The sequence below is a fragment of the Perca fluviatilis genome, chromosome 1, assembly GCF_010015445.1.
Source record: "Perca fluviatilis chromosome 1, GENO_Pfluv_1.0, whole genome shotgun sequence".
Taxonomy (NCBI): Eukaryota; Metazoa; Chordata; class Actinopteri; order Perciformes; family Percidae; genus Perca; species Perca fluviatilis.
In genome coordinates this window covers 33316093-33329298 of record NC_053112.1, presented here as the reverse complement: position 1 = coordinate 33329298, position 13206 = coordinate 33316093, and the positions used below count along the sequence as shown (strand labels likewise).

The 13206-nt window shown below is 38.8% G+C and overlaps 1 protein-coding gene across 8 annotated transcripts in view; it reads left to right on the top strand.

The window, feature by feature from the left end:
* Positions 1-9929, top strand: part of prom1b (prominin 1 b) — a 30383-nt gene extending 20454 nt beyond the window's left edge. For 2 of the 8 annotated variants that reach the window (XM_039807440.1, XM_039807433.1), the window contains 13 exons: positions 231-315; positions 596-742; positions 1431-1502; positions 1934-2026; positions 2588-2641; positions 2734-2814; positions 3239-3307; positions 3983-4072; positions 5341-5456; positions 5991-6056; positions 6327-6418; positions 7966-8000; positions 8086-9929. In XM_039807440.1, coding sequence (XP_039663374.1) covers positions 231-315; positions 596-742; positions 1431-1502; positions 1934-2026; positions 2588-2641; positions 2734-2814; positions 3239-3307; positions 3983-4072; positions 5341-5456; positions 5991-6056; positions 6327-6396 — 943 coding nt within the window. In that variant the 3' untranslated portion in view covers positions 6397-6418; positions 7966-8000; positions 8086-9929. Of the gene's footprint in view, positions 1-230; positions 316-595; positions 743-1430; positions 1503-1933; positions 2027-2407; positions 2426-2587; positions 2642-2733; positions 2815-3238; positions 3308-3982; positions 4073-5340; positions 5461-5667; positions 5758-5990; positions 6057-6326; positions 6419-7965; positions 8001-8085 lie in introns of those variants that run through there. The other 6 variants (XM_039807475.1, XM_039807467.1, XM_039807423.1 and 3 more) reach the window with 5 other exon arrangements.
* The last annotated feature ends 3277 nt before the right edge of the window (positions 9930-13206 follow it).

The following is a 13206-nucleotide window of genomic DNA, read 5'->3' as shown; positions in this document are numbered from 1 at the left end:
GTCATTGGTTTTTTTAACTTTTTTTTTTTTCACCTGGACTTACCTTTATGTATTTGCACATCTAAAAATGTGTAAACTTTTTTTTTTCTGCTGCAAATTACCTTTTTATGCTCAAAATAAACACTAATGAATTCCCACAATAAAAAAACTCAAATAATGAGCCACACAAATACACATACATTTACACTGGAGCAGTTTCAGTGTGTGACCATACTGTATTTGTCTCGTAGGGACTGCCATGAAAACAACGGCTTGTACCATTCTCTGCAGCTGGAGACCATGTTCAACATTAACTCCTTCCTCAACAGAACTGTGGTTAGTAACAATTTACTGTGTAGGAAATGCTGATAAAAAATCTGTTACTGGGTGCCCATATGTAGAGGTTTACTCCTCGACGCAGTGGGCCCGGGTTTAACTCCGACTTGCAGCACTTTGCTGCATGTCATTCCTCCCTCTCTCTCTCCTTTCATGTCTTCAGCTGTCCTGTTAAAATAAAGGCCGAAAATGCCCCAAAAAATAATCTTTAAAAGAAAAATCTTGGTGGGGCAAGATGAATGGTAACTTATATAGTTTATATGTGTGTGTTTTACAACAGTACAACAAGGATCTGGCCAAAGTGTTTGAGAGTGTGCAGGTGGACCTGCAGGACATCATGCTGCTGGAGCAGGCCGGCAGAGACAACCTCATGAACTTCGCCAACTCTGGAGTCGGAGAGATCGACTATGAAGCCTACCTGGCTGAGGTGTGTGTGTGTGTGTGTGTGTGTGTGTGTGTGTGTGTGTGTGTGTGTGTGTGTGTGTGTGTGTGTGTGTGTGTGTGTGTGTGTGTGTGTGTGTGTGTGTGTGTGTGTGTGTGTGTGTGTGTGTGTGTGTGTGTGTGTGTGTGTGTGTGTGTGTGTGTGTGTGTGTGTGTGTGTGTGTGCGCGCAATACCTTTTTTTTCTCCCATATGGGAACTAAAAGCAGGTCCACACAAGGTAAAGCATTTATTTATGGTTTGAGACTTTATTTGGCTAGACCTTCAGGTTAATAATATGCTTTCCACACCGGTGATAAACAGTCATAGTGTGGTTCTCTTTGTATGTGATTGTCGTTCATATGTGTCAAGGTTATTATAATAAACTAAACATAAGTATAACTGTTGCAATATGAAATTTAAATTTGAAATAATATTTTAGACAAAAATATTATCTTCTCATCATATTCACTTGTAAAAAGGATACATACAAACTAAATGTTTTCAGCTCTCATTTTTGTTAATAATAATGAAAAAAAGTTCATTCATTTTGGGGAAACTTTGCATTTCCACCAAATCCAGACTGACACCTAAATAAACCTTAAACTGAAAACTGAAAGCTGTGCAAATTGAGGGAATCTTAAAAACTATATGACCTCTGCTCTATGAGTGAATGTCTTTGTTTTGTTGCTTTAGGTAAACAAGGGAGTCACTCTTGTGGATCTCCTGTCCTTCTCCACTGACCTGGAGGCTCAGGCCGACCAACTGGTGAGTCTCATCATCATCGTACCAACAAATTACAGCAACAGCTTAATTGCTTTCATCATTCAAATGCAAAATTAACATGTTGTAGACTGTAGGAATGAGATAAAAAATATTCTTAAACAAACATACCAAATATACAGTTGGACTAGCTTCTCCAGAAAATGATTTCGCTTTGTGCTCAGTTTGTGTGAACAAGCAGCCCATTCACCCTGAGCACACATATACACTCACATGAATGGTACATGCATAGTACATAGTACAGGAAGTGTGCCATTTAAAGGCACATGGGACATAAAGTACCACAGAAGGATTAGTGTGTGCATGTAGTTCTAAGGAAGGAAGAAACAAATTATAAATCATTGAGTTAATATTTAGTACCTATATATCCTAAAGATTTAACTGCAACAAACGTGTGTGTGTGTGTGTTTTTATAGCCACGTGGTGCTCTGGAGAACGCACTGAAAGGACACGCCAGCAGTATCAGGCAGATTCACAGAGATCAGGTGGTTCCCATGCTGCAAGCAATGGTAATCATCTCTCCCATTTATGCACACAGATCCTCGTATATATGTCCAAAAAACACCTTTCTTCTACTGACAAAGTAAATGAACATACAGTTTATTAAGTGACTCAGCTTCTTAGTAGCAGTAACAATCTTGTGCAGCTTCTTGGAGCATTTTGTATTATGGCTTTTAAAATTGCAGATATGTGACAAAAACAATGCCTCCTATTTCTCATTTCTGGCAAACTACATAAAAAGATATCAAAATATATACCATAAAAATCCCATTTAAAGAACTTAAATAATCAGATCCCAAAAACATATTAGTCAACATTTGTCTTAATTAGCTGCTCTCCTCAACTTTACTTGTTTTCTCTCTTTTTTTCTGTCCGTTAAATGGTCACAGAAATATGTCAGAGCGCGGGTAAGCCACTGTTGATACGTTGCAATATAACAGTGGTCTTTGTCATGTTTGTGGTAGCAGTGTTCTTAATGTTAATGTGACGTGATATTTGTTTTATGAATAATTCAGACACACAGTCATGCTTTGTTCGGTACCAATTGGGGTTTTTGTCTCCTCACACAGAGTACACTGAGCCAGAGTATCAAACAACTGCAGAGAATGTCAAACGACCTGCCGGTGAGGAAACAGACAAAACGCTACAGTAGTACTGTTATGCTGTCATTCTGTTATTCAAATTAATCTCTCTCTCTTCTCTCTCTCTCTCTTAGGTCAAGGTCACGAATATCCTGAGTGCCATCGATGCAGCAGAGTACCTCATCACTCATAACGCCTCCCATGTGGTGAAACGGGTATAATAAAAAGAAATACAAAATTACAACAAACAGTATTATATGAGGGATATGTGCAAATGTGGATACATCATCTTCCTTTTATTTCTTGCACCATTTGTTGCTTCAGACTGGTCAATCAGATAATATTAGATGGCGTATTCATCTAAAAACAAATTTTGATCAATTCCTCAGCTCCATTCTCTGTGATTTAAACCAGATATTTGAAATAAACACACTTAACAACAGCAACTTATTTTATTACAATCCAAGCTTGATTAATAGCACTACAATAGCAACTTTAAGGTACTCTTGCTGGACTGTATTAAATGAGTCAGTATTTTACTTTACCTTACAAATCCTTACTTAGGAATCCACACCCTCAACCCCCAACCGACTGCAGTCACACACTTGTTGACGTGTTTTCCTCTCTGTTGGTGTCTAGGAAACGAAGGGCTACACACAGAGCTTGGAGGGTTACTTCAAACAGTACACAGAATGGGTTAAAAACTCGGTGAGTATACTACCACTTTTTAGTCATGATGTCTCCTTTTTAAAAGATTATGATTTACAGTACAGACATTGGATGCCTTTTCCATCCACCTGTTTTTATGCACATTTTCAATTACATGATTTACATGATGTTTTCTACAGTTTTATCCCCACTATTTGGGGTTCGACTGGTTCTCTTTTGATGACATAATCTCATTGCTCGTTCTCCACCTCTTGCTTATCTTGATGATCCAACTCCTAATATTTGCATTAACAGTTGTGGATGGAAATGCGCTGAAATTAGTATTTTCTTAAGCTGATTTTCAGAAAATGTGTGTCAGCAGAAGAGAAGAGTGTAATTGTAAGGGGCAAAACACTCAACTGAAAAAGGAAACATTTTCATGTAGTGTTGGATTTAGACTTCAACAATGAACAGTAAAACCCTCTTTAGAGTCAACAGGATGTTCAGGTTTCAGTGCATTACAGACGTTTTTAAAAGTCTCGATTGGTACCAGATTATTTCAACAGTTCAAAAAGCCACTTTGATTTAAATTTGAAGTCTAATAAGAAGTTTGAGGAGAAATCATCTTTCCACTGCTACACCATACTCATCAAGTTATTGTTTTAATTTCTGACATCAATCATACATACACTCTAATCTTTTCTTTGGTTTTTTTTGTGTATTTTTCCCTTACAGTTGACTGCAGAGGTGGCCCAGTGTAAACCCATCAGTAACATTGTGGACAGTATGGAGATAGTAGCGTGCAGCTTCATAGTTGATTCAGTGGTAAGGCGTGCGTGTGTGTGTGTGTGTGTTATTGTGTGTTATTGTTTGTGTGTGTGTGTGGCAGGCTGCAAAGGTACACTGATTCATTTCACAGCTGTATGTACAATACATGTTCCCCCATGTGTATTTGGATTTCAACTAGAAATATAAACAGCTGGGTTTGGGGGTTTTTGGTGGGAAGAGGGGGGGGGGGGGAGAAAAAAAACAACACCCACACACAACCCCCCCCCCGGTTTTTTTGAGGGGGGTGGGGAGTTAAATACACATAGATTCTTCACTGTTTTCACTCCGACCCCAAGGGGTTGTAAAATGTTATATTTACATTTCAGCCATATATCGTGTGTGAGTTTGTGAGAGTTTCATGAAAGCACAAACAAGCCACAGCCTGTGGTCAGTATAAACAGTGACTTTTTTTAATATATCAGTGCTCCAGCAATGCCTGCAGCCACTGTGCTGTGTGTGCTGCATGCGTGTGCATTCACACATGTTTATATTTATATGTTCTGTCCTATTTGTGCCTCATAATCATAGACTGTATATAAAAAGGTCGTAATGTGTACATTTCTTGTGCATCCATGTGCCATCATGTGAAATCTGCAGGGCTGCAGCTGCAGATATAATTATCAATGAATCTGTCCATTATATTGTTACTCTTCTAAGTCTTTAGAAAAATGGAGACATCCAAACAGTCCAAAACCAAAAGATATTTAAATGACTGTCATATAAAATGGAGAAAAATAGAACCTTTACCATTTTGTACTTTTTTATACTTCACTACATTTCTGAGGCAAATATGGTACTTTCTTACTGAATGTGTAAACTGTAGTTACTACTAATTCCTTTACAGATTTGACATACAAAATGTGGTTCATAAATGATTGTGCAGTGATAGATCAAACTACCCAACGATTTATGAACCTCGTGTAGCTATAACATTAAAAGGCTGAGTAAAATGTATCATTACAAATAACCCTATAATATATACTAATATATTACTCTAGAAGGATCCATTCTGCTGCATGAGTACTTACTTCTGATACATCAAGTACAATACCCTGTTATTATAGGATCAGAAAACTCTTTCTATCACTGTATTTGAGCAGCGCAGAGCAGCATTTTTAAATGAATTACTTCACCGACTACTCAGTCAATGGACTACTTATTTTAGCATTAAAAATCTATTTTTAGAGGTATTAGTATTTAATTGAGTGTTACAGGAATGGATCAAAGGTTAACTGAAAGACTACATGTAAACCTGTGTTTTTCAGAACACATTCTGGTTTGGTCTGGGCGGCTGCTGTATCCTTCTGATCCCCAGTATCATCTTCTCCGTCAAACTGGCCAAGTATTACCGAAGGATGGACACAGAGGACGTCTTTGAAGAGTGAGTCCAAACACACATACACATTGTTTACATACTGTATAGCCACAGACAGAAATGTTGTTAGTTTTGCTCGTAGTTTTTCTGAATCTTTTCTGTCGATCAAAACAAAATTAATTAATCATCTTCTTTCCTTCTCTCTGTCATTATTCCTTTTCATGGCCTTTGATTCTCCTCATACTTTCTCCTCCTGTTATATCCGCTCTCTCTCCAGCTCCTCTTACCCGTGGCTCGTTGCACTTTGATGTTTGCCCGCTATTCATGCATCCTTTCTGTCCTCTTCCACGTGCACACTCCCTGTTTGGTATGGGATTCTTCGACTTTGGATCTCTCCACATCTTTCTTACTTTTTTTTTGTTCATCAGAAATCACGAGCATGGTCTTCCTCTTTTTGTATGGATCCTCATTTCCTCATCTTCTCCTGCGTCTTCCTCCTCTCTTTCGACTTTGACTCTGAAGATCACGCCGTCCGTGTTGCTTTCAGCGGAGTCTTCCCATTCTCTTTCTCACCTGTCCGCCCTCGCTCTTGTGTTGCAGTGTGGGTAATACAGGTAATCATGGTGAACACATGTGTGATATCCACGGAGACCTCGCTGTGGTCAGGTACGAGCAGTGTTTCTGCTTGCATGCATGCCACGGTGTTAATTGGTGGAGGGATGTTTTTCAGAGTCTGCAGACAGCGCAACATTTGCTACATTTCTCCATGGATGTTAGGTTTATAAAGAATTCCCCGTGTGTGTGTGTGTGTGTGTGTGTGTGTGTGTGTGTGTGTGTGTGTCTGTGTGTGTGTGTGTGTGTGTGTGTGTGTGTGTGTGTGTGTGTGTGTGTGTGTGTGTGTGTGTGTGTGTGTGTGTGTGTGTGTGTGTGGGGCAGCTCTCCCTATTCCGACACTCTGACCCGGTTCCCTCGGGCCTCTGCTCCCCCGAGCTACTCCGACTGGTGAGCCAAAGCAACTCGTCGATGAGGTACTGATAGTCAGTTACAACTTTTCCGCTAACCCTCATCTAACAACGATAACCAACATCTACAACCATCTGAGAACCAACAGCCATTTAATCTCCATCAGTCTGATTTCACCTCGGAGACTTTCTGTTTTTCTTGTCTTCTTCATCCTTCCATCCATCCTCGTTGTCTCTTTTAACCGACGATGTCCATTCAAACATCAGGACTCAACAAGGAAAGTTTTCCCCTGATGGAGTTGGTTCAAGCTGAAGATCCCTTTTACACCTGACGCTGGCATGTGTCCTGTATCCAAATTGTGTGTAGATATGACAGATTTTTGGGGTTTTGCATTTTGTGGTAACACAGTGTTAACTTGTGTGCTTGACATACTGTTATGTGGGCTGTAAAAAACATGCACACAAAGATATCATGAATACATACCTAGTCCTTTATTAAATTTTTTTTAAAGTGCTCATATTATGTATTATGTATTATATATACTGTGTGGCTTTTTCCCTTTCCTTTATAGTGTTATATATCTTTTTTTGTGCATGTTATAGGTTTACAAAGTGAAAAAGCCCAAAGTCCACCCCAAAGGGACTTACCATCTCCAACAGAAAACACTGTTCACAAACTGCTCCAAACAGCTCTGTTGTAGTCCAGCCTTTACTTAAGTGACGAACGTGCGTCACTTTGTAACACACATAATGCTTATAATGCTCTCCTAGCTGCTAGCGTGACACGCCCTCATACTCTGCTTCTGATTGGCTGTGCTTACCTAGCTACTGCGCATGTGCGACTCCCAACAAAGATAGAACAGAAGTGAGATGCCTCACTCTGTAGCTAAAACCGAGAGCTCAACACACAGGGTGAAAAGAGGAGCTGCAGCAGTGTGCAGTACAACAAAAATATGATGCTTTTTAACAATTAAACCATGTAAACCTATTCTGGTACAACCTCTAAATACAAATTATGAACCTGAAAATGAGCAATAATGTGAGCACTTTAAGATGAGGTGTCATTAGATGGAGTCAAGTAAGGGCTGATACACATTTTTGCAACTGATCACATCAGTTATCCTTTAACATTACTTCTTGATGGATTCTCCGACTATAAAGTTTTGCAAAGACAATTACTGTATAGATGATACCATCTTGTGCCTTTTTTGATTTAGAAATTTATTTTTTCTCCATTGACCTTGTAGATCTGAAGATTTTCACACCAAAGTCAATTTCTATTCCTATAGTTTATATTTGCCTTGTCACAATTTAAACACTATGGGAACTTGAATGGTATGATTTGGTTTGGAGGTGTATGACATGGTATAATATTGCATGATACGGTGTTATCTTTTGTAACCAAAAATGCATCATACACTTAACCAATAAGCAACAGAAACATGACATATATATTTTTACATCTGGAATTTGTATTTGTTGCTATATTCTTCTACAGTATTATCACAGTAAAGGCAGTGACAGTTTTTAAGTCAGGATAAAAAATAGTTTCCTACTACTGTGTTTTCATTTGGACTTTTCTGAAAATAATTTGATTTTCTTTTTTTCCACAGCGGACAAGAGGGCTGGAACTGATATTTTCCTCGTGGTAAGTGCTCATCTGTCTACTCAGGCATAATAAAAAAGAAAACACAACGCCAGGTTATTTCTGACATGGCCTCCCTCTTTTCTAGGATCACTGGACTTTCCAGCTTTCCCATTCAGATCATGTAATCAATGGACCAAAGGGAAGAACAACAACCATCAGGGACTGTGTGGGGAGGGCGTCTCACTCCCCAGAACCCCTTCAAGCCATTTGACAAGGACCTCAGATGCCAGCCAACTGTAATTTATCTCTCATGCACATGCGTACTAGTCAGAGCAGTACCACAACAGTCCTTCTAGTGTTACGGTCACTGTACATGATCAACTAATGTATCCAAGCAATGTTCCTGCATAACTAGTTTAACCTGTAGAAAATAAATTTGTTTGTACTTACGTTATCAGTTTTACCATGGTGACACAAGTGTACATTTTTTACGCTTTCAAAACTTTTGAAAGTTTTATATATTTTTGTTAATGTTTGTTTTATAACACTTAAGTAGGTTTTAATAGAAGTAGCTATTTTCTTTATTTTATCTGTCAATATTTGTAATGTAGCTTGCATCATTTTGGCTCAACAGGTTTGCATCTTGTTGAGAGTTAGAGGAGAAGATACCACTCTTGTGTCTTTTTGTTAAATACCAGCCTGTTGGCTTAGTTTTGCATGCAAGACAGTAACGAAGTGTCGCAAGTCTACAGCCATGCTAGCAGTTGTGCTTTGAGCTAAATGCTAACGTCAGCATGCTAACAAGCTTACAAAGACAATGCTCACATGTTGATGTTTAGTAGGAATAATGTTTACCAGGTTCATCATCTTATACATGCTAACATTTGCTAATTAGCAATAAACAAAGTATTTGGTCATAAACCAAAGTATTGGACAAAGTTTTGACCTGATGATGTCACTGGATGAAATGTCAGGGATCTCCAACATTATTACAATTCACCCTCTGGACACAGTAAATATCTGTAGTCAATTTCATTACAATCCAATAGTTGTCAAGACCATACATGTCTGTACAAAATTTCAGAGAATTCATTATTGCCATCCATAGAGAAAATAATAATTTACGGGGGGGTTATGCACCGGACTATTTCTTGGCCGGATTACTTAGTCTTTTTTACACTTTGTTTTTTTGTACAGATTAAACAAACAAGATAAAACATGTTAATTATTGAGCTTCAGAGGTGCTGGTATTTTGTTTCCTTTGGTCAGAGCCAGGCTAACTGGCGAGGCAAATGGCCGTCCACCTAGAGCCAGGTGCTGTTTGAGGTTCCTGTTGCCGCTGTCACACTAAATTCATGCACTTGGGGAAATGGTTGGGTCTCTGTAAATTATAGAGTAAAGTCTAGACCTACTCTATCTGTAAAGTGTCCTGAGATAACTTTGAATTTGACACCATCAATAAAATTGAATTGAACTGTTTTCCCGTTTCCAGAAACCCCATTTTTTTCAGGTCATATTCCCTGACCTATGAGCTATCCTGACCCTAACCACTCAAAATGAATGCCTAACCTCAACCATCTGCCTAACCATGTCGCTGCTAAGATGGGCGTGGCTTGCCAAGAAAAGCAGTGGAATTCATAATAATTAACTGTAGCTGTCATGGTTAGCATACAGACATGAGAGTGTAATTGTTCTTCTCAGCTAACTCTCAGCAAGAAAGCGAAGAAAAAAAAAATGTATTCCCCAAAATGTTGAACAATTCCTTTATACACTGAAGGTGGAAACTACCAGTTCTGTTTGGCTCCTGCCTGTCTAAAATAATGAAATCCTTGAGACATCAAGAGATCAATCCAAAGTTTATCATGGTCCATTACTACAAGAGGCAAAAAGCTAATACACACACACACACACACACACACACACACACACACACACACACAGTTTGTGGGGAGGGGTGCAAATCTGTGAATTAAAAACTTCAGTCAAGTGTCTTCTGTTTTTCTTTCATAAACACATGAAATATTAAGTAGATATACAGTATCTGCTGTTATATCACCTACTGAAGAAACTGTTAGTATTGTTCTTTTGAAGGTCATAAATTATCTTTTAGGTGTGCTTTTATACGATACGTAACCTCTGAGCCAAAGCTAGCAATGAAAAAGAAAAACACTTGATGATATAAGTAGAGCAAATGTACAGATGGGTTAGACATCTACGCCCCTAAAAAGCCACAGCCTGTCTGCCAAAGCACACAGAACACTGGGGAACGCAGAGAACATTCATGTACACACATGCAGAGCTGAACACACATGCACAAGGCAGCTGAGAAGGTTCGGGTCTGTTTCTGGGGACTGAGGTGGCGTGACACAGTTGCATCCTATCAGAAGAGGACTGCACTAATTGAATTTAGGGAAACATCTGGTTCGTGCACACACATACTTCACTTGTTTACTTTGCATTCCCGGTGTCTCTTACAGAGGAACTGTTTTTTTCTTCCCCACCAGATTGATGGCTATAAAAACAGAACTTCCTGAATGTACTGAGGGCATGTGTGCATTTGTACACGCACGTGTGTGACTTTGTACACAGCAGCAGCAGACTATACATACGCTCTCTGCTTCCGCTCCACTGTATGTCCAAGCCAGCTGGTACACATGGAATAGGCCTCGTCAAAGGCAGTGCCTGTTCTTCTATTTAGTTTCATAAGTTGAAACTCACTGGAGAGTGCAGTCATGCCTGGCTTTGGACTTAATACCTGTTTGGTCGATGGATTGATACTTGGCTCTGCCATTAAACAGCATTCATCTAGTATATATTCACTATGGAGCTCCCTCTATATTCTGAGATTTCAGTGTATAATATTTGGCTTTTCATTGTATTTTGTTTCTTCTTTATTTCATTTCATTTTGTGATTTGTAACAAAGCAATTTCCCACTAGGATTACAGTTTTACAGTACAGTACAGTTTTTTGTTTCCTCATATATGTGCATGGAATCAATCTTCTCATCAAACTCTTTCTTTAGCTTTAAGAACCTTTAAACAAGACTATGTAGGTCTAGGTTTTGCAAGGTCATTATATAGCCAGTCCCAACACAGTCTGCATGGAGTGCTGCTCGGATGTAAAGAAGGTGTCCCTCTTGTGCTCTTTGGTGTAGGGAAATCCTGGTTTAGAAAGGTTGAAGGAATCTGAGGCACTTAAGAGGGTAATGATTAAAAAGACTTTAATATCTCTTGGTTATTAAGTTATAAAAACATGCCACGTTTCAGCAAATAAGGCCTTCATCAGGGGAAGTACAAAATGGTCGCCTTTGGGCTGTCTCTTAGTTGTTGGCAAGTAGTCACATGATTAGTGTAAACAGGTAAAGTCACATGACAGACCAAAGGGCAAAATAGCAATAAACAAGTAGAAAAATAAATACAGAACATCTTTAAACCCCATAATCTTTAAGTGTGTAGAACACTACAATACATAACAGACCATGTTCAGCAGAGGAAACCACACATCAAAAGTCTAACAAAATGTAAGGGCAAAGTAGCAACAAACAAGTAGAAAAATATATACAAAACATCATGCATTTTAATATTTAAGTTTAAAGGACACACAGGCCAAACGGTGCATGGTGTTTTTGAAAGGGCCCCGATGCCTAAAAAACAACAAGAGACTGTTACAGAAGTCAAGTTCGTCATTCAAACCAGGGTATTGCATAGCTTTCAATGTAGAAATCCAAACCAAGAGCTTTATTAATCTGTCTCCACCCCTTTTTGAGTCATATCTATATGGCCTATGTCTGATATCTTTAATGAATTGCAACTACCTCGGTCAGCCTCTTTGTAATGTAGAGCCATGGGGTATTGGGGGTTGCTAGTTCTTAAAGTGCCCATGTTATGAAAAAAACACTTTTTCTGGGATTTGGGGTGTTATTTTGTGTCTCTGGTGCTTCCACACGCATACAAACTTGGAAAAAAACAAACATCCATGCTGTTTTGAGTGAGATACGGATTTCTGATTGTCTTCCGCCTTCAGTCTCCGGGTGAGCTGTTCAAAATCTGCAGGGCTTTCTACGTCAGTAGCCGAGACGAGGTGGCGAACCGCTAGCATGCTACCTCATCCTCAATGGCAAAACACTGCTACAACACACACAAGTTCACCATAATCTACAAAAGAACTACTTACAATTCCCTGTTCTGCAGTTATTCCACGCAAAGTTGGAAGTGCGCCATCGTTTAGAAGTCTCCTGGCTAATCCTGCCTTGTACTGTCCGAAGTTGGAGAAACAGCCTTTCTTTTACTGTCTATGGAAACAGCTGATTATGATCCTTACCTAGCTACTGCGTATGTACGAGTGCCAACAAAGATGATACAGAAGTAAGATGTCTCACTCTGTAGCTAAAACAGAGACCTGAACACACAGGGTGAAAAGAGGAGCTGCAGCACAACAAAAATATGGTGTTTTTTTGAAAATTAAACCATATAAACCTATTCTGGTACAACCTCAAAATACAATTAAGAACCTGAAAATAAGCATAATATGGGTATTTTTAAGCATGTTTATGTTTGGCCCACATGGACACTCAAGTCTGTAAACCACAGATGAGGTATTGCAATTTATAATTGACTTCATATTATACTTACGACCTGATGTCATATCAGTAAAATAGTTGGTATTAGTCATATTACCACAATGATTGCAATGTCCACTTGTGGCTTCCTCTGGTGGTTACCCACCATGTTTACATTGTACAGGGGGAAGATGAATCCTCACTCGTTCATCATTAAGGGTTGGAGCTCTTCTGAAACTGATGGTAGGGGAATCTGGAAGAGCTTCTTACTGTAAGAGAACTTTTCAATATGTTCCAGTTGTAAGCTGTGGATACACTGTAACTAAAAATACACGCTTGGAACTGAGCCTTTCTCAACAGTATGTTTGAATAAGGATAGTAGCTTTTTGTTATTTGTTCGATATTTACAGTATGTTTTTAGCAGACTTTAACAAACACCATTTCCCATAAGCCCTGATGATTGCTAGCTAAATGTCAGGGCTCGACAAAAAACACAAGGGGTCTTAATCTAGCTCAAATGAGTAAATGCTGAAGACCTTTTTAGACTGAAGAGATTACTGAAATCTCTCTGTGGTGGAACCAAACAACTCATACATCTGATATGTGATATTTCATTTTATTAAGTGTATCATGTTTTTAATGTTAATCTGAAAAGTAACTAGTAACTAAAGCTGTCTGATAAAAGTAGTGGAGTAAAAAATATTTTC